Consider the following 22,337-nt stretch of genomic DNA (forward strand, 5'->3'; position numbering starts at 1 on the left):
CATAGTTGTGTGAATAACTTCTGCGTATTTGCAGAAACAAGTCATTAAGGTGACATCTAATGACCAGCTGCCTCCTTTACGGAATCCTGATATTCTGATTGGGGAAAATGATTTGACTTCTTTATCCTATCTGCATGAACCAGCTGGTAAGAATTAAAAAAAATTTTTTTTTCATAAATATTAAGTTTATATTCATAAATTTATTAAATTATTTTTTTCCAGTTTTGTACAATTTGCAAGTCAGATTCTGCAACCAAAATGCAATCTATACCTATTGCGGTAAGTTAATATACCTATTACAATTAATATCTGACTTATTCTACGAAATTTATGGTTTTTGATGATTTAAATTTTTTTTAAATGTTTATTATTTAGGCATTGTTCTTGTGGCAATCAATCCATATGAAGAACTGCCTATCTATGGAAATGATACTATCATGGCATATCGAGGTCAGTCGATGGGTGACCTCGATCCCCATATATTTGCAGTTTCAGAAGAAGCTTATACACAAATGGAAAGGTAAGGTCTGATTTTTTTTTTTTTTTTTTTTTTTGTCTGCTCTTAAAGTCATGAGAAATATACAGACGGCAGATTCCTGTTTTTCTTTATTAACATAGAACTGTTTTAAACAGATTATGTGGTTCATTTGTAAAATAGCTTCTTGTAAATTATTATTTTGAATATATTTTATATAAAATGAATTTCAAAATTTCTCTTTTAAATTTTTTATTTTCATTTAAATTCCATAAAGACTATTCCACTTCTTCATCCATGGCCTTCTTCCATAGTGTTTGTTCTTCTAATAATAACGTGTATCTTCGTAGGACAGCATTTCTTGGTTAGCAATCATGTCTGGGCCCGTCAATAGTTTAGTTAAATTCGCATTTAAAATAAAAACACGTCACACAAGAATAGCACAGTGGACTGAATCACTAATTTATTATTTATTTAGAGAGCCGAATAATTAACATTTCTCGGCAGCATCTCAGAACGCACACCACAGAAATCAAGACCTGTTCTAGCAAAAATTCTGGACATTGTCACTCTCACAGCTGGTAAATGAGCCATCTATACTGTGCAGACTTGGAATTTACCCTTTTACATATTATACAATTAAATATATAATTTTTCTAACTACATTTCTTGCAGAAACAATACAAAATTTAATCCTTATAAGTGATGGTGTTGTTTCAGTACCTGCATGCAAATAAGGAACATGGAAATGATTAATCACGATTACAGTAAAAATATGTTTTGTTGGCAGAACTGTAGAATGTTTTTTCATTTCACTTAAGTCACTTTTTGTCTGTCTGTCACCCACTCTGAGTAATCCATCGTGATGTAGAAATGGGCACAAATTCAGTAGTTTACTGCCATTAGGAATAGGAGTGCTCTTTTCTAAGCATGGATTTCTGTCACAAATGAAGTTCTTTGAGCATTTCTTAACAAGGCACAATAAAGCACCAGAAAGTTCACTGTTTGTCACTGTTCCGTGGGTAGGATGCAATGGATGTTTGGTATTATGCAAGAATCTTTTGCACCAAGCCACTACTCTTAGCAATTTATTGTAAGATGAACATTCATTGATGACATCTAAAAGCTGAGAAATGCTAATAAGTGCACATATTTCACTTAATACTGGGGGTTTTAATTCACAAAGAAACAGTTCCACAGGGAATATGATCTTGGCACTCAATCATCACAGGCTGTAGTAGAAATGGGGGACCACACCACCACAGTTCACATGTTTGAAGTTTGACTACTTCTTGATATGAGGTCTGCAGGGTTCTGTTTAGAAGGGGCGTGATACCGCTGTTCAGCCACAGATAAATTTTGGATGATCCATATTTGATTAGCAACAAAAGTTTTGAGATCTTTATACTCCTTCCTTAACCATGCCAATACAATGGTGCTATCTGTTCAGAAAAAGGTTTTAGTTCACTTAAGACATTTCTTATCAATTAACCCAATAGTGCAGCAGCAGAGTTCGAGATGCAGCATAGATATACACATTAGAGGTGTTATCCTGGATTTTCTAATGAGAAGTTTAACCTCAGAGTCACCATAAGAATTAATGGATTTCACATAGATGACACCTCCATATGCCATTTCTGAAGCATCAGCAAATCTGTGTAACTCTAAACTCGCAAACTGTTCATTCAGAGCCCATCTCAGGACATTGATAATGTTTACAGCCTTTAAGGAATTAAGAAAGCTTTTGCACTCAGGATTTTTTATTTAATGGAAGTGTGCCACACCAGTTGAATTTTAACAACCATAACTTTTGTAAAAACACTTTACAATAACTGTACCTATCAGACCTAAGGGATCAAGTATTCTTTTTATTTGAGATAGCATAGCTAGTTTGTATATACTTCACTTTGGTCTATACTCAAATTAAACCCAAAACAATCTGCTGGTGGTTTCCAAAGTATACTTAAACTTTTAGTATCATTAGTGAATGAATAGCCAGATTCTGTAGTCTAATCACACATAAGGAGCTGAATATTCTCTGACCATTTGTAAAGCTTTGTGCTTACTCTACCTGATAAAGATATAAGCTGTTGTTGAATGTTCTTAGCTTCATTTAAACTAATAGCTCCTATTAAGACATCATCCATATAGATGTCTTTTAGCAGCACAGAAGATGCTAACAGAAAGTCATTTCCCTCATCTTTGGCTAACTGCAGCACTGATCTTGTTGCCTAAAAAGGTGCACTAGTTGTCCATACATTACAGTGCATAATTGGTATGTTTTTACTGGATTATGCATTTATGCTTTGAATAAAATTCTCAATAAATCTCATTCACTAGTATCTGTTGATATCATCTAATAATTTTTTTTTTTTTTGTTTGTTTTGTTGTTGTTGTTGTTGATCTTGTCTGCTACACATGTGAACTGAAGTTTCCTAAATTTCAGCACAATGACTGTTAAATCATCCTGAATTTTACCTCATTAAACTGTAAACAGTTTAATGATTTTCCAGTAGAAGATAAAGCACATGTATTTAATATGACTCTCAAGGGTTGTACTGTTTGATTCAGGATGCAATACACAATGATGTGAAATATAATATTTTACATCTGGTTCTTCATATTCTCTTACTTCCATGCAGCCGATGCCCACCAGTGGCCAAGCGGTAAAATCGCTGAACACTGGTAGTTCGGTCCGAGGTTCGAATCCCGCGAACGGGCTGGCTGCATGGGCGTTTACATGGTTTTCCCCATGTGTAACGTGTATACGAGCCAGTTTCCCTTAGAAAGTCCTCCACGAAGGCATCCCTCCCCTTAGGCAGAAGCCCTAATGTGCTTTGCTTTATTCTCAATACACCACCACACCATGCTATATCATTGATACTTAAATACTCTTTAACAAAAGTTTCATAAAGTTCACAAAATTTAGGCTCTTTACCTAGGCAATATCACAATGAGTTTAAACGTTTCACGGCATTTTTCTCGGATTCACCAAGACACGAATCTTTATGACATATTTTCCGGTTTCAGTCCTAGTATAGTTTTTCAGAAAATGCTCGTCACAAATATCTGCTTCTTTTGTTGTAGAAATCTCAGACTGCCTTTCTACATTTTTGATTTCTCAAAATTCCTTTACTGTTCTTTCTAACTCCAAATTACATGTAATAAGTCCACAGTCCACAATGTAATTTACTTTCCCCTTTAGCAGGAAGAGCCCCACTTACAACATAGCCAAAAACGCTGTTTTGTAATCTTAAATTTGAAGCTTTTGACTTGGTTTTGAAAACTCTTAGAAATGTTCTGCACGTTAAAAAAATTCTATTGGACCAGATTAAAAAAATTTGTCAGCAGCTAAATTAATGCTATCTAAAAATGAAACATTAATTTCAAGCAGCTTAGAGAAAGTATATTCAGTAATATTAGGAACCACCAAAAAATTCAAACTCAAATTAAAACTCTTTTCTTTATTTTGAATAGTTTGCACTAACTCTAGAATTTACATTCAAAGATAAATTATTTATTTTTGATGCAGAAATGTTAGACTTTTTCCCCTTTAATTGAAGCAAATCTGCTAACCTTTTGCTCATAAAATTTGAATTTGAACTCGGACATCTAACAAACCCATATCTTTAAAAAAGTTACTCCATACATCTTTAATCAAACAAACAAAAGTGCTGAGTATGACAGCTTTTAATTCATTGGAGAGACTACAGGTTGTTGAAAATAAATTTTGATCAGTTTTAGCTTTACCTCGTAAAGGGTGAAATGATGAAGCTGACCTGTCTAAAGTTGGCTGAATATTTTTATTTTCATGACTCACCTCCTGCGAAACAATATGTTTGTTTATTTTTTGCTTCCTAGGAAAATAAGTCAGGTGATGTTTCTTCTTAAGTAGGGCAAGAAAATTTATTTCTGCAACCGATTACTTTACGATTTCCTAAACAGTTGAAACACAGATATTAGATTTTAATAGAACTCTATCATTTACAGCCATATTTTCAGATACTCATTAATTCTTTAGAAGGTAAAAATTGCTAAAAGCATACCACATGTGTAATTTTACACAGTCAGTCAAACATGAGTTGATGATAAAGTAGAAAATTATATATTTCTTTCTTAATTTTTTTTAGAGCTGTAATTGATTTAACAAAATTAATTGAGAAGTGGTATTTAATCATTAAAACAAGTTTAATATACTGACTTAACCCATTAATGGCCAAAACTACAAGGAATGATTCCTTTCTCATGAAATTAATAAAAAATATTAAATTAAGCATTTATAACATAAATTTACATTGAAAATAAAAAAAAAAGTGTTCTTACCTGTGGAAAAAGCTAGTGTTGCGTTCGTGCAATGTCACCGGAATTAAGACTACAGGTGCTTAGTGAGTAGATTTGTACTCGTGCAATGTTTCCTTTGAGTGGAGCACTGGATTACTTTTTAGCTGTATGTTGAAATCCAAATGTTGAGCCAACAGTTAAACCAAATTGTCATTCCATCGGACAAAAATTATTGTTTTTCTCTTCATACAGGTAATCATAATAACCCTCATCTTTCTTACGGACACATTTCACAGTTTCTAGTGGGCATATTTGCTGTTTTCCTGAATTGTTCCTGTAGCACCGAAATCTTTATTTTTTAGATGACAGAGAAGCTGAAATGATGTAAAAAAGTTATCAAAATGGTATGATTGGCATGAGTTTCAACAATACTGAGCACTTCCTCCAAGCCCAAATTCTTCATATTCTGGTAATTTTGGAGCTGTTGACTTACCTGAATAAATATCAAAATGACACGCATATCCATCAGATGATGCCAGAGTCCATGCTTTGTATCCAAATCTTATAGGTTTTCATTTTAAAAACATCTTTGCTGAATGTTTGCCTAGACAAGGAATCATTTGCTCATCAGTACTCAGATCGTGGGAAAATATACCAAATTGATGGAATTTTTTATTTAGTAAGTTTAGGTATGGTCTCACCTTATATAATTTATCAGTATTGTCAATTTGACTACTGTCAGCTAAATGCAAATTCTGCTTCATATTACTGTACTGCAAACATGACATCGATTCTCGTACAATAGGAACAGAAATGTCCTTATCAAAAAACCAATACATTTCTTCTTGAGGTAAATTATGATATCCCGTAAGCAATCCCTAGCACTTAGGAAAGCAGCCCTCTGGGCAAGCAGTTCAGATTTTAACAAGATCTCTATCTACACAGACAGTATGAGCGTCTTACAGAGACAGGCAAGATTCCAGCGCATATTCAATCTCTAAAAGAGCTTGTCTCTACTCTGAGTAATACAAAACAAGTCACCCTTCACTGGGTAAGAGGTCATCAAGGGACAAGAGGGAACGAACGGGCAGACACTTTCGCAAAGGCAGCCACATCTCGCCAAGACTTAGATATCTCCCTTCTGATCTCCACGAGAGCAGCCAAGCATCACATCGAAGAGGCTTTCATGTCACAATGGCAAGAAAGATGGGAACAAGGGGACACCGGAAGATACACCTTCGCAATCTTCCCGATCGTCAGGCTGTCAAGAGTTTACTTGAACCACTACATGGTTCAGGCCCTTTCCAATCATGGAAGGTTCCCCCAATATTTAGAGAGGTTTCTACATTTACACGTCAATTGCAGTTGGGGATCACCCGCCAGCACAGCAGATGCCGTCCATTACATCACTTCATGCCCACTCACCAAGTCGCTTAGATCTCCAGCCAACACCGCCCTACTCCAAAGTAAAGGTCTCAGAGGTTACCTAACGGATTTCTACAGTCTCCAGGAAGTAAGACAGTTTGTCAGCTTCGTCAATGACAACAAGACCATCATACAAGTCATACCAGGTTAAAACCTGACGATATGTAAAAGGCAGCATGCCTTATATAAATATGTAATTAACTTACTTTTTCATATATATATTCAAATTCCTATTCAAACTTGTTTTCACTAATATAACTATTAGTGAAAACAAGTTTGAATATATCTATCTCTAAGCCAATGTAAGTTGGAAAAACCAACATCAAATTGTATTTATAAATGTAATTTGCTTTGTAATTAATTAATAACGAATGACTTGTAGTGCCCAATGAGAGGCGAGGCAGGCTAAGAATAAATATTATTATTATTATTATCCTGTAAGCAATAATATTCCAATAAATCTTGTCATATAGCTATATATTTTTTTGCTGAGAGCATATATTTGTCTGTTCAACGAGAAGAGAGTAAATGTCTAAACCAAAAAGAAAATTGAAAATCTCTCCACTAGTTTTGCCTTGTATTTTGCCTTGTATAGTTTTTGTTCTATCTCTTTCTTCATTTTCTTCCTGAGACATAACTGAGGTTTCCTTTTTTATCCATTTCAAGTTTTCTGCTTTTTAAACTTTTTCGTATGACTACCAATGCTTTTAGAAGGTTGAAACTTAATTCTTACATGAATTTCAACTTCCCCAACTTTCATAATTCCCTACACAAAATTATTTGCCGTATAAAATATTTTAGGTAGTTATATACGCATTTATTTTGACCACTGCGTCAACGCAACACCAGCAGCTAATGGGTTGATCATCTGTAAGAGAATGTATCCCTTTGAATTGCTTTTTGTAGTTTCCGCAGAATTGCTGGCGTGAATAATAATTTTTTTTTTTTTTTTTAAGTTGAAGACTAAAGTTTCTAAAATTTTATGTATGGTAAAAAATTGCTAGTTAGTCTATGCATGAAATATATTTAACTTGAACTAAAATCTATTTCAAGACTTTTAAAATTTTTTTTGATGTGTTTGTTATTAAAATTTTTTAATTTAATTTTTAGCTTAATGAATTCTGCATTTTTTTAACTTCCTAAAGTACAGAGGATAATTTATTTCATGTTTCATTTTCAATTCTTTTTTTTTTTTTTTTTTTTTTTAACTTGCTGATAAAAAATAATTTTATGTTTTCTATTAGAGAAAGCCAAAATCAGTCAATTATTGTGAGTGGAGAGTCAGGTGCTGGGAAGACGGTGTCTGCAAAATATGCAATGAGGTATTTTGCAACAGTTGGAGGCTCCTCTACAGAAACTCAGATTGAGAAAAAAGTACTAGCTTCTAATCCTATCATGGAGGTAAAATATATTTCCTTTTAGTATCAAACTCTGTAATTCTACATTTTAAATCTCAATATTTGAGTTTAGCTGCAATATCCAATCCTGTAATGGAAGTAAAATTTATTTTCTTCTAGCATCAAATTCTGTAATTCTACATCCAGAATCCTCAAATTTGAGTTTTGCTGCATTTTCCAATTTTATTCATAAATATTCATACTTGATGGAAGACATAAAATCTAAAGGTGTAACTAATGCTTTGTACAAAATCTGTTTCTTCTCAAGGATTTAATTTGGTACTTTCTGATTATCTCTGCCACAAGGTTGCAAACTTGGCAACATTTTTTGCTCTTAGCTTTGGAGAAACATATTTGGCTGTCTTTCAGTAAAACTTTGAAGAAAAACATCTACTTTTATAATGCATCCAGTTCCATTTTTTTATTTATTCATTCATTCATTAATTTGTGAATTTTTCTTTTTCCATAGAAGACATACGCTGTTCTCAGGTGATTACATTATTCAGTAGTTACAGTTAAAGATAATCCCACTTCTTCACAGAATATCATTGATATGTATTCTCTTATCAAGCAGTTGTTGTTAACAAGATATAACAATCTCCAAGCCAATTTTCAGCCTGTATTCTAAAGCTTTGCTGGCAATTATTCACATTGCATATTCATAAAATTTGTTTGGTTAAGAAATGTAACTTCACAGAATGTAAATTTTTGCATTCTTTATTGTTGGGCTAAATTCTATATTTCTGAAGAAAGGCAATGCTGTCTGTTTCATAGCTGGAAAAAGATTCATCATTATGATTATTTATGACAAAAACAAATATTTCCAATAAAAAAAGAAATATTAATTAAAAAAAGTGCCTACATTTCAAAAGTTCAAATCCACGTGCACACGTGTTCTTTCTGTGCTGCATTCATACCTGGGTTTTCACATAAATGTTTTTTGGTGATACGGTGCATTGCCTCATCAATATTTTTTTTTGATTTTTCAGCAGGGATGTAGGTAGTCGTAAAGTACTTTTGATTTCCATATTGATCAAAGCCAGATTAGTTTTTTAATGGCACAGAAGTAATTTTAGAAAAATCTTTAGAATGAAAAGCTCATAGCTGTTTAGAAGCAGGCAGATAAATATAGAAATGTTAAGGTGGCTGAAAGTTTAAATTCAGATAGTCTCATACCTCTGGAAGTAATTTATAGGTGCTAAAACGGGTATTGGGAAGCAAGAACAAAATCAAAGAAGATAAAACAACTGTTTCTGAAGTTTAGTTTGTGCCCGCTGCAACAAAAATTCTACAGCCATTCATCTAAGTTAAAAGCAGGCATGTTCAACCCATGGCCTTCAGAGCCTGTTAGTGTGACCTGTGTCTTATAACCAAAAAATGAATGAAAGAGTAAGCAAGTACAGGTTTGAAAACTAGAACTGGTTTAATGATTTTAAATGAGCACAAATGCTTACTCAAATGAACTGATTTCTTTAAAGCCAAAGGAATTACTGATGACATATAGAAGAATAACAGTATTCAAAACTAAACTGAAATTGCAGCAATCTCTCATTAACAATAATAACTTGTTTCACTCTGGAGTTCTGTGTAGACAGTTTATGTGAATAGTAGTGGCATTAATTATCAAGATTTCAATACATTTGAGTGTTTTTGCTACATTAATCTCATTTGATATCAAGCTTACATTTGGAATTGTAGTTGAAATCCATAGACCTGCACTTAGTTATACAATGTAAAGAAAATTTATTTAAGTGGACTTGTTGGAATATGTTCAACTACTATTCTGTCTATATGTTCTATCTACTTATATAAGTATTTTGAGGATGTTTACAAGTACTTCCTGTTTGGGATATTTCTTTCTGGAAGGATGCGTATTTATGTAAAACTATTAAAGGTGCTTAAGGATCTAATTTTCTTTTTATGCATATCCTTGTTGAGCAAATGTGCTTGATAAATTTCTTGAAACTGAAGACTTTGAGTGAAAAACTGACTGGTCAGATGTCCTGACTTGAATTATGTGGCATTCTTGAGAAACACTGCAAGCTGAAATTTCTTTTCTAAAGATCTAAAGATTATCTTGAAGACCTTATTGATAAGGAGTGGAACATATATATACTATATAAACATTTAAAAAACAAAGAAATATAACCTGTGATAAATAATCAGTAATTCTGCTGTTTATATCAAAAGAACAGTTCTATGTTTAAAATCAAAGACATAATATACATATTTATAGAAATTGAGACCTATGATTAAGACTAACAGTGTTCTATTCAGTCAAGTTTTATGGTATTCAGCAGTCATCTCCCTTTAAAAAATTCACATAAAATATTTTTATTATATTAGATAAGCTACAGTGAGCTACTACTGACTTTTCACTTCTGTATGTCATTTGATATAATGGGCATACAAAAGAAGAACGAGATGTATCATCGTCATTGGAAGTGAAAAGGTTAAAGTGATCGACTACATAATGCTTATCTATAATTGCAAATACAAGCATAATGGTGAACTTATTATGTGATTGTTATTTTACTTATACTTCTCGCATGTTGTTTAATTTATACTAAATATCATGACTGTTTCTTTTAGGTATTTAGGTTAGGTAATAAATAGTTTAAAAAACTGCATACTTTTAAATGGTATTTTCTTTATTACTGGAATGTGACAAACTTTTATGCTGTTCTTATTTGTGTTAATTTTATTCTTATTGTTAAAATTTTCAAATTTTTGTAGTGAACAAAAGATATATTATTAAGTTATCAAATTTTGGACTACCCGGATTTTGGAAGATAGTACAAATAAATCTATTATTGGTGTTATTTAGCAGAATATTACTTAAAATGATCGAAACAGGTGATAAAAATATTATCAAAGCATAATTTTTCCAATTTTCTTGCATTTTGGATTAAAAATGTGTTAAATTTTAGGATTACTAGAAATGTTCCCACAAAAATATTTATCAATATTTTAATTGTATTTTTGTTTTTTATATTTACTAAGGTATAAGAAATTGTATGGACTAAAATCTAAGTGATAAATTAAAATGTCTATTAAATATACTTGTTTGAGTACATGCACTAGCTATTTTTTGAGAAATTTTTCTTTTTTCATTTATAAAATTGCCTGAGAAAATTTTAGATAGTTATATAAACCTAAACATTTAGCCCAGATTTAACTCACAAAATTTTAGAGAATGTTTGTGAAAAGTTTCATAAAATTATTTTAGTAATATTTTAAGTTAAAAGTTTTTTTCTTAACAGAAAAGTTGAAAATAAGCAAGTTTTCAAAATAAATAATTAAATAAATTTCACCTAACGCAAACGCAAGCAGAATGAAAAGAAAATGTTGCCAAGTGTGAAGATTAAAATGCAATAGTAATCTTGTTCCTGAGCACTTAATAACAAATAGAAAGATTCAAAATCATCTTTTGAACTTCACCAAAAGTATTCTAATGAAAAATTCTTGTTTTAAAATTATTTAGAGTAGTCTATGTACCTTTAGACATCAACTTTTGGGTTCTTAAATAGAAACTTGCTGTTCACAGTGTAGAACAAGAACAGCCATAATTCTGCTTCTTAATGATAAGAGAGACAAAATAAAGTAGTTTTGGGCAACTTAGTGTGCAAGCTTTAAAATGAAGTAATAAAATGTTTTGCAAAATTCCAACAAAATTGATGATTAGAACATAGTCAGATAAATTGCTGTGATGAAAGTTTTCATAATTTTGAATTTACCACGAGAAACAAGATTTATTTTAAATATATTTATTTTATATATATTATTTTTAGGCTATAGGAAATGCCAAGACTACCCGAAATGACAACAGTTCGAGGTTTGGAAAATACATAGAAATAGACTTTAATCCAAAATATCATATTATTGGTGCCAACATGAGGACGTATCTACTTGAGAAATCAAGAGTAGTTTTCCAGGCTCCTGATGAAAGAAATTATCACATATTTTATCAGCTCTGTGCTTCTTCTGAACTAGAAGAATTACAAGATCTGCAGTTAGGTGAGTTTTTGCTCCCTGTTCCTCATGCCCTGGAAGAACGATTTCAAAAATGCTGGCAACTGGCATCAATAGCCATAAAATTTAGTAGTTATAGTTCTTAATATCTGTAAAGAAGACTTTGACAACAAATTTGTAATAGTATTAGTTGCCAACTGTCACTATGTCATAATTTTTATAAATAGGAAGTGTTGCCAACACACATTTCATAATCATCATCTTTTTTTATTTTTTATTTTTTTTTTTAAATTTAAGTTTACATTTTATGCATATATAGAAACAAATGTTCATTATTTAAAAAAAAATGAGTTTCACTTTTTGATTGCGCATTTCACATGAAATGTTGCACAAAAATGTAGATTCATGTATTAAGCTGAAATCTAAAAAATCAAATTGCACGTCTCCATTTTTTTTCATAATTGTTTGATATTTTATTTTTTTGGTGTTCATGTTATTTAGCAATGAAATATGCTGTATCTCAGTATGTTTTCAGTTTTAAATTTTTGTACTTGTAACATGGAATTATGATGAAGTAAAATGTAATGGAATTATTTGTTTTATGTGTGTGTGTATATATATGTATATAATATTTTTGGGTAGATGCAATTTAAAATTTCCTCTTGAAAAAATGAAATTTTTTAAGTGTGAAAAAATGAAATTCACACTTAAAACTGCATTTTCATTCTGACCATATTGTAGGTTAACAACTATAACTAATTGTATAGAACATTTAGCTTTTAGGGATGTAGAACTAATTAGTAGTTAATTTTGGCTTTGATTCCTAGTTGGCTGTGCGAGTCTTTTTATGGCTTTTTCCAAGTATAATATATAATGATTCAGTTTCTTAGAGAAAGGCCTTAGATTTCTTTGTCATACATAATTGATAAGGAAATTGACCATCTAAAAGAACTCGTCATTTAAAAATACTTTGTCCTAGAGTTTTAGCTCCTCACACCAATGATTCTTTGTCTAGATATTATTGACTAGGATATTTTGTTGTATTAAGCAAATGCTGATAGTTTTTGTTGCAAAATTTAAATATATTCCTTTACATAATTCCAAGCAAATGCATGTGGTTTTAATTGCTGCAATATATAATTTTAAAATAGGTCAGAAAGCTGAATAACTCTTCTTTAATTGATAAATATAACCTATGAAAGTCTTTTTCTTTAATGGTCGAATTCATTTAAATCTAAACTAACTATTAAATGTATAATTGTTGTAAACTTTATATAGCAGTTAAAATAGTTATAAGCATTTATTATATAACTAATTGATTTACTTATAATTTTTTGGTACTTCTCTGTAATACACCTGCCACACATGTGTCAGTAGGTTTAATAATTGTAAACAATTTGTCATTATAAGAATGTTATGTAAATTGCAAACATGCACACCGCATGGTAGGTGATTGTTTGGCAGATTATTATATGTCAGATCAGCACTTGCCATGCAACAAAAACATTTCAGGTCCATAACAGAAAAGTACCAATTTTTTTCCTTTCTTATCGGACATATAATTTAATTATTTAAATCTAATGTATTTTTTTTTCCCTAGGGGACCAAAGTTACTTTCATTATACAAATCTTGGCGATTCTCCTGTCATAACTGGAGTAGATGATGCCAAGAATTTCCAAGAAACTAGAAATGCTTTTACTCTTTTAGGTAATTACCCTAAAATCTGGTGTTGCAGAAAATAAATTACTATGCAGGATGCAGTTAGCAACATAAGCTGTGAAGTAATATGAGAATTTTAACTGCTAAGAGAGAAGAAATTATATAACCTGTAATTTTTCAGATTCAATACAAGTTCAAAATGCAAGGAGTATGCTTTCTCTTTTAAAAGTATTAATAAACCAGAAATATTTATATCTTTCTGCTTCTAATCTGTGTTTTATTTTTATAACATATTGTATAATTTTATATCCACAGTTATTTAATATGAATATTTTTAATTGTAAGGAATGTTTATGGTGTAGTTTATGATAAAAATTTGTTACAAATGGAAGAGCATATTTCCTTTTCATATATTTTATTTCTGTACTATATCACATAACATAATATAACACACAAAACATTAATTAACAGGAAAGCACTAGAACAATTCATTATTATCATTCCAATTAGAAAATTCAACTATTATCACTCACATCATAATACTTTTGTCACACATATGTACATAAATAAATAAATAAAAATTACTCCTAAACACTTTATCTTAATTTTCATTTCCTTTACTAAATTAAAAAGTTAAATCAAATTTACCATTACTATTGATTTTATTTTGTGCTTTCTAAGTTATCAAAAATATTTATTATTTAATAAAATCAACTTTTTAATATTCTAAATAAGGTCCCATTCGCATTATGTTTCGGCTACGCGGGACTTGATGTTGAAAGCGACAATTCTTAGAACCTGTGCATTTGCAGGAAATCCACGTAGCTAGGTTACCATTTTCACTTACTACAAAGACTTGAACACCAAACAGTAATCGATTATCGCTCAGATTGGGATCACGTGATCTTTCAGAAGCAGAACTTTCATCTGATTAGTTGATCTCTAACCAGGACAGAGCTCCAGCCGAGACATTTTCACTTCCGTTATAAAATCTAAGAATTGAGAATATATACTCTACAAAAATAAGCAGGGATATCATAAATGACATTTTTCTCCCAATTAACTTCCTGTATGTCACTTCCAAATGCCTGCTGACTATATAATTGCACAGTGGCACAAACTGATGTTGGCTGCATGTTTTCAGTCCTTGAGGGTTATTGGGGAGTTAACATTTTTCTATAACTATAAGTTTACATCAGCTATAAGTGAAGCTCCTGTGTTGTCATTTTACGAGGTTTAAACTGACGATCTAAAATCCGGTTCTTTCCAAAATCGCTGACATCGTGATAATTCCAGATCTTAGACTTTATTATATATACCATTTTCAATTTTATATGCTTCAAGAATCTGTCTTCTTTTATTTCTACTATATGATCAAAGAATTTAACTTCGTCATTATTAGTTCAAGCATATATTGATAATAAATTCTCACTTAGCTCTGGAGCACATTAGACAGCATTCAAAATATATTTATCAGTTTCCACTGTACCTATTGTTGTATGTCTCACAGATAGAGATTTTTTAACAGAAAAAAAAAAAATTCTGATGGAATCTTTTTCAAATTTGTAAATAGCTCTTGTTAGTTATAATGTGATGACAAATCTGAATCAGCTATCTAACTAACTGCCTGCTTGTATCATTATTGCTTCCTTTACACTTAAAAACATTAATTGTTGATAACTGATGCTAATTTAACTTTTATTTTGTCCAAAAAAAGTCTTTTTATTATCAGTATTTTTTACATATTTTACAAAACTGCTTGTTTTGAGAAAATTCTTTTCTATTCAAATTACACTGGTGTGCAAAAATTAAGGATGAGACGGTTTTTTCAATATAACTTTGTACAAAAGCTTTCCAAATCAACACATTTAATACAGTAAGATCCCCAATACGTAAGGACATGAGTAATGTAAGCAACACTTACTAAAAGAGAAATCAGAGGGATAAAAAGAAGCTTTATTGAAAAAGTAGCATGGAGCGCTATGCGACTGAAGGCCGAAACATCCCTGTGATGGGTGTCCAGCAAGAAACATCCATTCTTTAATAGGGGATATGATTTCCCCTGACTGATAGGCAGGTTTCACAGCATCTGCCCATGCTGAGAATGAGGGTGTCAGTGAGTTGTTGAGGCATTGCTGCCCATTCGTCTTGCAGCGCCAATTGAAGCTCTGGAATCGTTACTGGTGGTAAGGCACGAGCTGCCAAGCGTCTGCCTAGAAAATCCCATACATGCTCGATGGGATTGAGATCCAGAGATCGTGCCGGCCAATCCATACGTTCAATATCCTCACTCTCTAAGAGCTGTTCGGCAGCTACTGTGCGATGAAATGGTGCATTGTCATCCATGAAAAGGAACTGCGGACCCATAGCGCCTCTTAAAAGACGCACATATGGAAGAAGAATCTCGTTACAATAACGGGCCCCTTTGACTGAACCTGCGTCGAAGATGTGAAGGTCTGTACAACTACCAAGCATGATGCCTCCCCAAACGAGAACACCGCCACCTCCATACCTGTCCCTTTCAATGATGTTCGAGGGATGATTGCGGCTTCCCCGCTCTCTCCAGATGAGTATGCGATGCGAATCGCTACTCAGACTGAATCTGCTCTCATCTCTAAAGAGTACTCGTCCCCATTCATAGTCTCTCCAATTCCGGTGTTCCCGGCACCACAGAGAATGCCTTCTAGAATGGGCAGATGTTAGAGGTACACACCATTAAGGGCGTCGTGCAAACAGACCACCACCGTGCAGTCTTCTGGCCACGGTAAAACGTGATATCGGTTGTCCAGTCGCCTGTGTCGTGTGTCTAGAGATTTCTCCCGCTGTCTGCCGCCTGTTTCTTCTGGCTTGTGAGGCAATATACCGGTCATCTGCAGGTGTGGTTCCTCGTGGACGACCACTACTAAACCCCCGGATAGCTGTTCCTGTAGTTTGAAATTGTCTCCAAAGTCGTGAAACGATGCTGTGAGCAATTCCGAACTCTGCAGCCACACTTATCACACTGCGGTCTTCCTCCAACTTCCCAATGATTCGATCTCGGTAAAAGCATCCAGATGTCATCTAACAGATTGATTATTCGCCATTTCTTGCTGAGGCAGCAACTCTGTGTGATTTTAACTGCTATACGGCGTGCAATCTCTTTGGCAGAAATACTGATCTTACACCGACAACATGCTTTATACTACCCAGACACTCCCCCATTACGTCTACTTGCATATCTGTGCATGTGCCACCGTACATCACCTTACTTAATCTCCTGATTGGTCTTTCTGTCCGTTCTGCCTCTTTGTTTAGCTGATATGCTAATTTTTCGACTTCGTTCCTTAATTTTTGCACACCAGTGTAGGTAAATATCCAATTTTATTGCATTTGAAACACTTCTAAGCTAATTTTGTTTTATACAAAAACTAGCAGTGTGGCCAACATTTTTGCAATTGAAACAAGATTTTTTATTATTATTAAATGGCAACGTGACCAAAATTTTTACAATTAAAGCAAGATTTTTTATTATCATTAAATGCAGTTGAATTTATTTTGATATTGCCTGCTTTAATTTTAGCTTCTGCAATGAATCTAGCTGTTAGCTTTGTTTTGTCAACAATTAACATTAATTTATATTTAACTGGCAAAGTAACAAAAATTTTAGAAATTATCACATTTTAGTCATTTTGTTCTTTCAAAGAATTTAACCAGTATGTCAGTTTTTTTAATTTTATTCTCATGTTAAGCTACATTCATTCCTTTTTGATACTTAATATATATATATATATATATATATATATATATAAAAAATCTTGTAACAAGGTATGTTTTTGTTATCAGAATCTTTCATATATAGAATACACTTATATGAATATGAAGCATATCTTTTGAACTAGCACAGTTTTAACCACTTCCCTTAAAATTTTTTTTGAAAAAAATTGCAAAAATCATCACATTTTTTAAAAATTTATTATCAAATAAATACAAGGGAAAAAAACAAAATATGTTGTTTTTAATTTGAATTTTTAATTTTTTAATAGTAAAAGCTTACTATCCTGAGTTATCTTGGGCGAATGAAAAAAATTAGTCTCTATTATTATATTAACAATATTAGTCTTTGTATGATAGTTTTTGGAACAAGGGACAACAAAAAGTGATACCTGTCATTCTGTACGCTAGCACCTGTCTCTTCTTTACTGGCTTAAATCTGGAATCTTTTTTATGAGAGCACAGAGTACACTCTCTCATTGGATTTGATTTTTTTTTCAGTAGCAGGTGTGGTAATAGTAGAATTTTATGTAAGTTGAACATCCAGAAAACATCCACCTCTTCATAATCACTATCTGAAAAATCACCGCTTTTGCTATCTTTCATCATTGCCATTATTTTACTTTTTTTTCAATGCAACTGTCCTTCTTTATACATTACTAATCCACAAGCCAATGTATACTATACAATAGGGAAAGCACATGACAAGTCCCGCAAAAAGAACTGCGAGACTAACAAAACTTGGCAAACTGCTAATCAAAGTTAATCAATTTTCGTTTCATTTCCTCCAATCCGAGTAAAACTGTGATAGAACAAATCGTACTGACAAATTTTGCTTTGCCCGAGTTTTCTCAGGATGATAATTAACTGCGATTTATATGAACTCGGGATAATCAGGCAAGTAGTTAATATATGCATCATTAGGCCTTTATATACTGAGCTCCGACATCTTTTTTTTTAATTCATTCCAAAATTGTAGTTCCATCTTTGATATCACTTAAATTTTCATTCTCTGCTGTGCTGTGTTACATAAATAAGATGACATGAATAAATTATTTTTTGAAATTTCCACACCTGTAGTCAAGTAACATCTTTTAACTTTCCAATAAAACATATTTCATTTTCAGTTGCAGCCATTTCTAACAGTAAACTCATTTAAGTCATTTTAATCATATACTTGCTACCACGATACAAATTTTGTTACAAATAGAAAAGCATATATGATATATTTTATTTCTGCTGTAAATCATGTAACAGAATGAAACACCAAAAATATAACATAACAGGAAATGACTAGAACAATTCATCACTGTTTCCATTACAGCTGGAAAATTTAACAGTTTCCACTCACATTATATCACTATTGCCACTCAATTTTACACAAATAATTATTGAAAACTACCCCTCAACAGCTTGTGCCAATTTTTCAAATAAGGGTTTGTTTATTAATATTTTATATAGATAGCATTATTATTTCTAATGTGACACATGCAGATATTTACTGTTTATATATTGTAAAATAATTCAAGCCTTTTAAATTGTTCCAGAAATTTTAGAAGTATGTTTATTTTACGTAATTTTTCTATCTTTAATATTTTATTTATAAATATTGTATATTTTTTCAAAAATTTTTCTTTGACCTGACTATTTTTATTAATAAAGGTTTTTAGTTTGCTTTTTTTAATTGAAATTTTGGCTAATACTTGCAAATTTTTATTATTTGAAGTCTGCTTATTATAAGACATTTTATCCTGTCTTTAATATTAATTTGAGTTCATGAACCATATTTATGAGTTTAAGGTTTTTCAGTTAGGTGTGTTATTTCATTTCCCTTTCATCTACCTTCCTGCTTCACTCAGGAGTTTTATTCTTGAATGAACATTTGTTGTTTTAAACTAAGAAAATCTGTAACTACCATAGTTTTAAGAAGTTATTTCATTTCCAAGAAGCATTTTAATACTTTAATTTCTTTATTTTTTGGACTTTTATTTTTAAAATGAAATTTTCACTCTGTTTGTTCTAATATGCAGATAATACATTGTAGTCCCCTCAACATCCTTTTTTTTTTTAACCTTTGAGTTTATTTGCAGTTTGTGTATATTTTCCCCCCTCTTCTATTAGGTTTTTCAGAAGCTCAGCAAATGATGATGTTTCGTATTTTGTCTGCCATTTTACATTTGGGTAATATTACTATAATAAAAGGAGGCCAAGCTCAGGATGATGCTGAAAGTTGTACAATACCTGTAAGTTGTGATAAATATTTCAGTTTATTTGGAAAATTGCTATTATATTCTAATGTGATCATTATACTATATTAGTAGTAAAGACAGTGTTTTTGCTTTGCAATATTCTAAATAGACTTGAATATGAATGCAGTAATACTCCAAGTTATGTAAGTAATGCATTATACAAACCCATGTATAAAATGAATTTTATGTAAGTTGAATATGTCAATTGCTTTAGTGTAACTTGATGAGAAATGGCAATTTATCACACTAATGTTTGTAAAAAATGCAGTATCATGGAGGAATTTTCAGAAATGATTGAAATTTATACCACATGTTACTGATAGTGGTACAAATAAACTGTCAAATTTACAAGATGAAAAAACAAAATGAACATTGGAAATCAGTACTTTGTGAGTCCGCTGTGCTGAGCAATGACAGCCATACACATTGTGACATTGAATCATAGAAGCCTATATGATTCAATGCCAGAATGTTTCAATGAAAAAAATCCTGGGAAATGGCATTCCATATGACTTCGATCTGACGCCAAAGTTGAGTCTTAGTGTGTGCCCCATCAGCTGTACAAGCTAGTCGCCAACAAATGAAATCCCATAGATGCTCAATGGGCGACATATCCAGGGAATAAACAGCCCATGGAGGAAGCGAAACCTGTTGTGCTCTAAAGAAGGCTTGTACAGCCTGAGAGACATGTCCACGGGCATTATTCTGTTGAAATACAGCTCCCAGAATGTGTCGAAGAATGGGGATGACCTCTGGCTCCACAACTTCCCCTTTATAGTGATCACTGTTGAGGTTGCCTGCAGTCTGCACTAGATGAGATTAACAATTGTAGTCAATAGCTCCTCGCACTATGATGCCAGGCATTTGTGCTGTATAATGCTGGATAACACACTGTGGGAACAGACGTTTTGCTTTGTTATGTCTGACGCATACTCTTCCATCACTGTACTCTAGATTGTAGCAAGATTCATCAGAGGAAACAACTTTTGCCACAGGGCACACCATGCGTACTGTTGCCATCCCCACTGAAGTTAAATCCGTGATTCACTAACAGGGGAATCCTGTGTTACAGGAACACTTGCATGCAATTCGTGCTGCAGCAGACAGTGACGAGCCACTGAGCTAGACAACACAATACCTGTAGCCATGTTCCAACATTGTACCTAACACACGAGAGAACACTCTATGAGCTGTCACAGCCATGCTGATGAAGTGTCTGTCGTCCCATGCCGTTGTGCTATTGCATGTTGCATTGTTTGATTCTCCTCTCCGTTTCTTCCAAACACGCATCACTGTTGTGTCATTACGCTGCATTCGGGCTGCGAATGCTCGATACAAAAAGCCACCCTGTCACATGCTGACGATGTGGCCTCTTTCGAACTCCGTTAGTTGTTGGTATGCCCCCTCTGCTGTTGACATGACATATTAACCACTAATTAAGTGTTCACTGCAGACAAAGGTTGATAAACGGATTCCAACGCAACTTTACAGTCCTTTATATAAGTGGAACAAGTTCCCAGTTCTCATTCTTTGCATGCACAATTGCTTTAATTCTAATCATTTGCATTGTCTTACTTTACATTTCCTGTAAGTTTGGTTCAGTTTGCATAATTCCTTCATGGAGTTGCAATTTTCACAAATGTTTGTGTATTATTATATGCATCTTTACATACATGTATGTTATTTACTTAGTATTATTTTAGAAATAAATTATTTTGCTGCAGTATTGGCTTGGATATAAATTAAAAAAGCATTATGTATATGGAGAGAGAGAGGAGATACTTTCTGATTATCCACACACCTCACCAAAACAATGTCAAATTTGCTGGCGAATTTGGAGAGCATTCACAAACTTCTTGGGGAAAAAATTTTTTGCCAAGCTTTTCCCTGAAAGGCAACAATCCTTTTTTTTTTTTTTAATGGCAACACAGAATTCCATATAAGAGCAAATTTAATAAAACTTAAAAAAAAGGAGGGGGTGGGGAATCAATGGTAATAAAACACTTTTTTTTTTTTTTTTTTTCAGTAAATCCTCCTTTTTGCACAGTTGTTCTGTCTTTGTACACAGCAATCTGTTTTAACATAAACTTGGTTCTATATGAGAATTCTGCTCTGTACAACTTCTGTTTTGTATACCAGTTGAAACAGGTGTCCTACATGCATACCTGGGTTGTCACATAAATCCTTTTTGGTGACATCATGTGTTGTCACATAACTGTTTTTGCAACATACTTTGCTTCATACATTATTTTTTGTAACTTTTTGGTGGGAATTGCAGATAATTAGAAAGTCCCTAAAAGAACATGAAAACAAGTTGAAATAACACTGTTCAAATAAAAAAAGTGTCTTGCAGTAGTTGTCTTATGGATTTTAAATTAAGGGGAAATGTATATTTCATTTAATTATTCATTATTACCTAATTTTGGTTTTTACTTTAATGTTCACACATTTGCAATTTCCTTATAATTTATTCCAGTTAATTATATTCTCATGTTTACACATTACTTACTTATGATTATATGTTGAACATTTTTATGAATCGTGTACTGGTTGTGGATGAGGGAAATTTGTATTATTAAATATTTCTTTTATAAGTAAATTTAGATCTATTTAAAAATATGTTTTGTAAATTTCGTAACATTTTAAAAATATTTTTTTGTTACTGTCATAAAGTATTTTGTATTTCATTCAGCCTAAAATTTGAATGATCAATCTTTTTTTTTTTTCCTAATGTATTAAAATTTCTCTTATAGGACAGTGACCCTCATCTAGTCGTAATGTGTGATCTCTTAGGTGTAGAATGTGATCAAATGAGTACCTGGCTATGTAACAGAAAAATACAAAGCATGCGAGAAGTCATTACAAAACAACTTACACAGTCACAGGTTTGTTTTCTTATATAATTATTAATTGAAAAACAATGAATTTCAAAATCAATAATTCATCATATAATAAAGGAATGTGAAGAAAAAAAGTGAGAGAAAGTTAGTTAGTTATATACTTTCCTTTCCCTCAAAATTGTGACATGTTTAGTATTTATATACCTCCCCCTCATCACTGAATGCAAGCGTAAAGAGGTGTAGTATATCAATTTTCCAGTGCTGTTAAAGGAGAGAAGTTGGAAAGTG

The 22,337-nt window shown here is 32.2% G+C and overlaps 1 protein-coding gene across 5 annotated transcripts in view; it reads left to right on the forward strand.

The window, feature by feature from the left end:
* didum (dilute class unconventional myosin) overlaps positions 1-22,337 on the forward strand; it is a 148,002-nt gene that overhangs the window by 12,896 nt on the left and 112,769 nt on the right. For all 5 annotated transcript variants that reach the window (XM_085811997.1, XM_085812000.1, XM_085811999.1 and 2 more), the window contains exons 3-10: positions 35-146; positions 223-279; positions 376-520; positions 7,426-7,582; positions 11,370-11,595; positions 13,151-13,258; positions 19,082-19,203; positions 21,963-22,094. In XM_085811997.1, the coding sequence (XP_085668123.1) occupies positions 35-146; positions 223-279; positions 376-520; positions 7,426-7,582; positions 11,370-11,595; positions 13,151-13,258; positions 19,082-19,203; positions 21,963-22,094 (1,059 nt within the window). The remainder of the gene's footprint in view (positions 1-34; positions 147-222; positions 280-375; positions 521-7,425; positions 7,583-11,369; positions 11,596-13,150; positions 13,259-19,081; positions 19,204-21,962; positions 22,095-22,337) is intronic.

Source organism: Stegodyphus dumicola, chromosome 2, assembly GCF_044657685.1.
Source record: "Stegodyphus dumicola isolate Sdum_Otavi_A_Nest chromosome 2, ASM4465768v1".
Taxonomy (NCBI): domain Eukaryota; kingdom Metazoa; phylum Arthropoda; class Arachnida; order Araneae; family Eresidae; genus Stegodyphus; species Stegodyphus dumicola.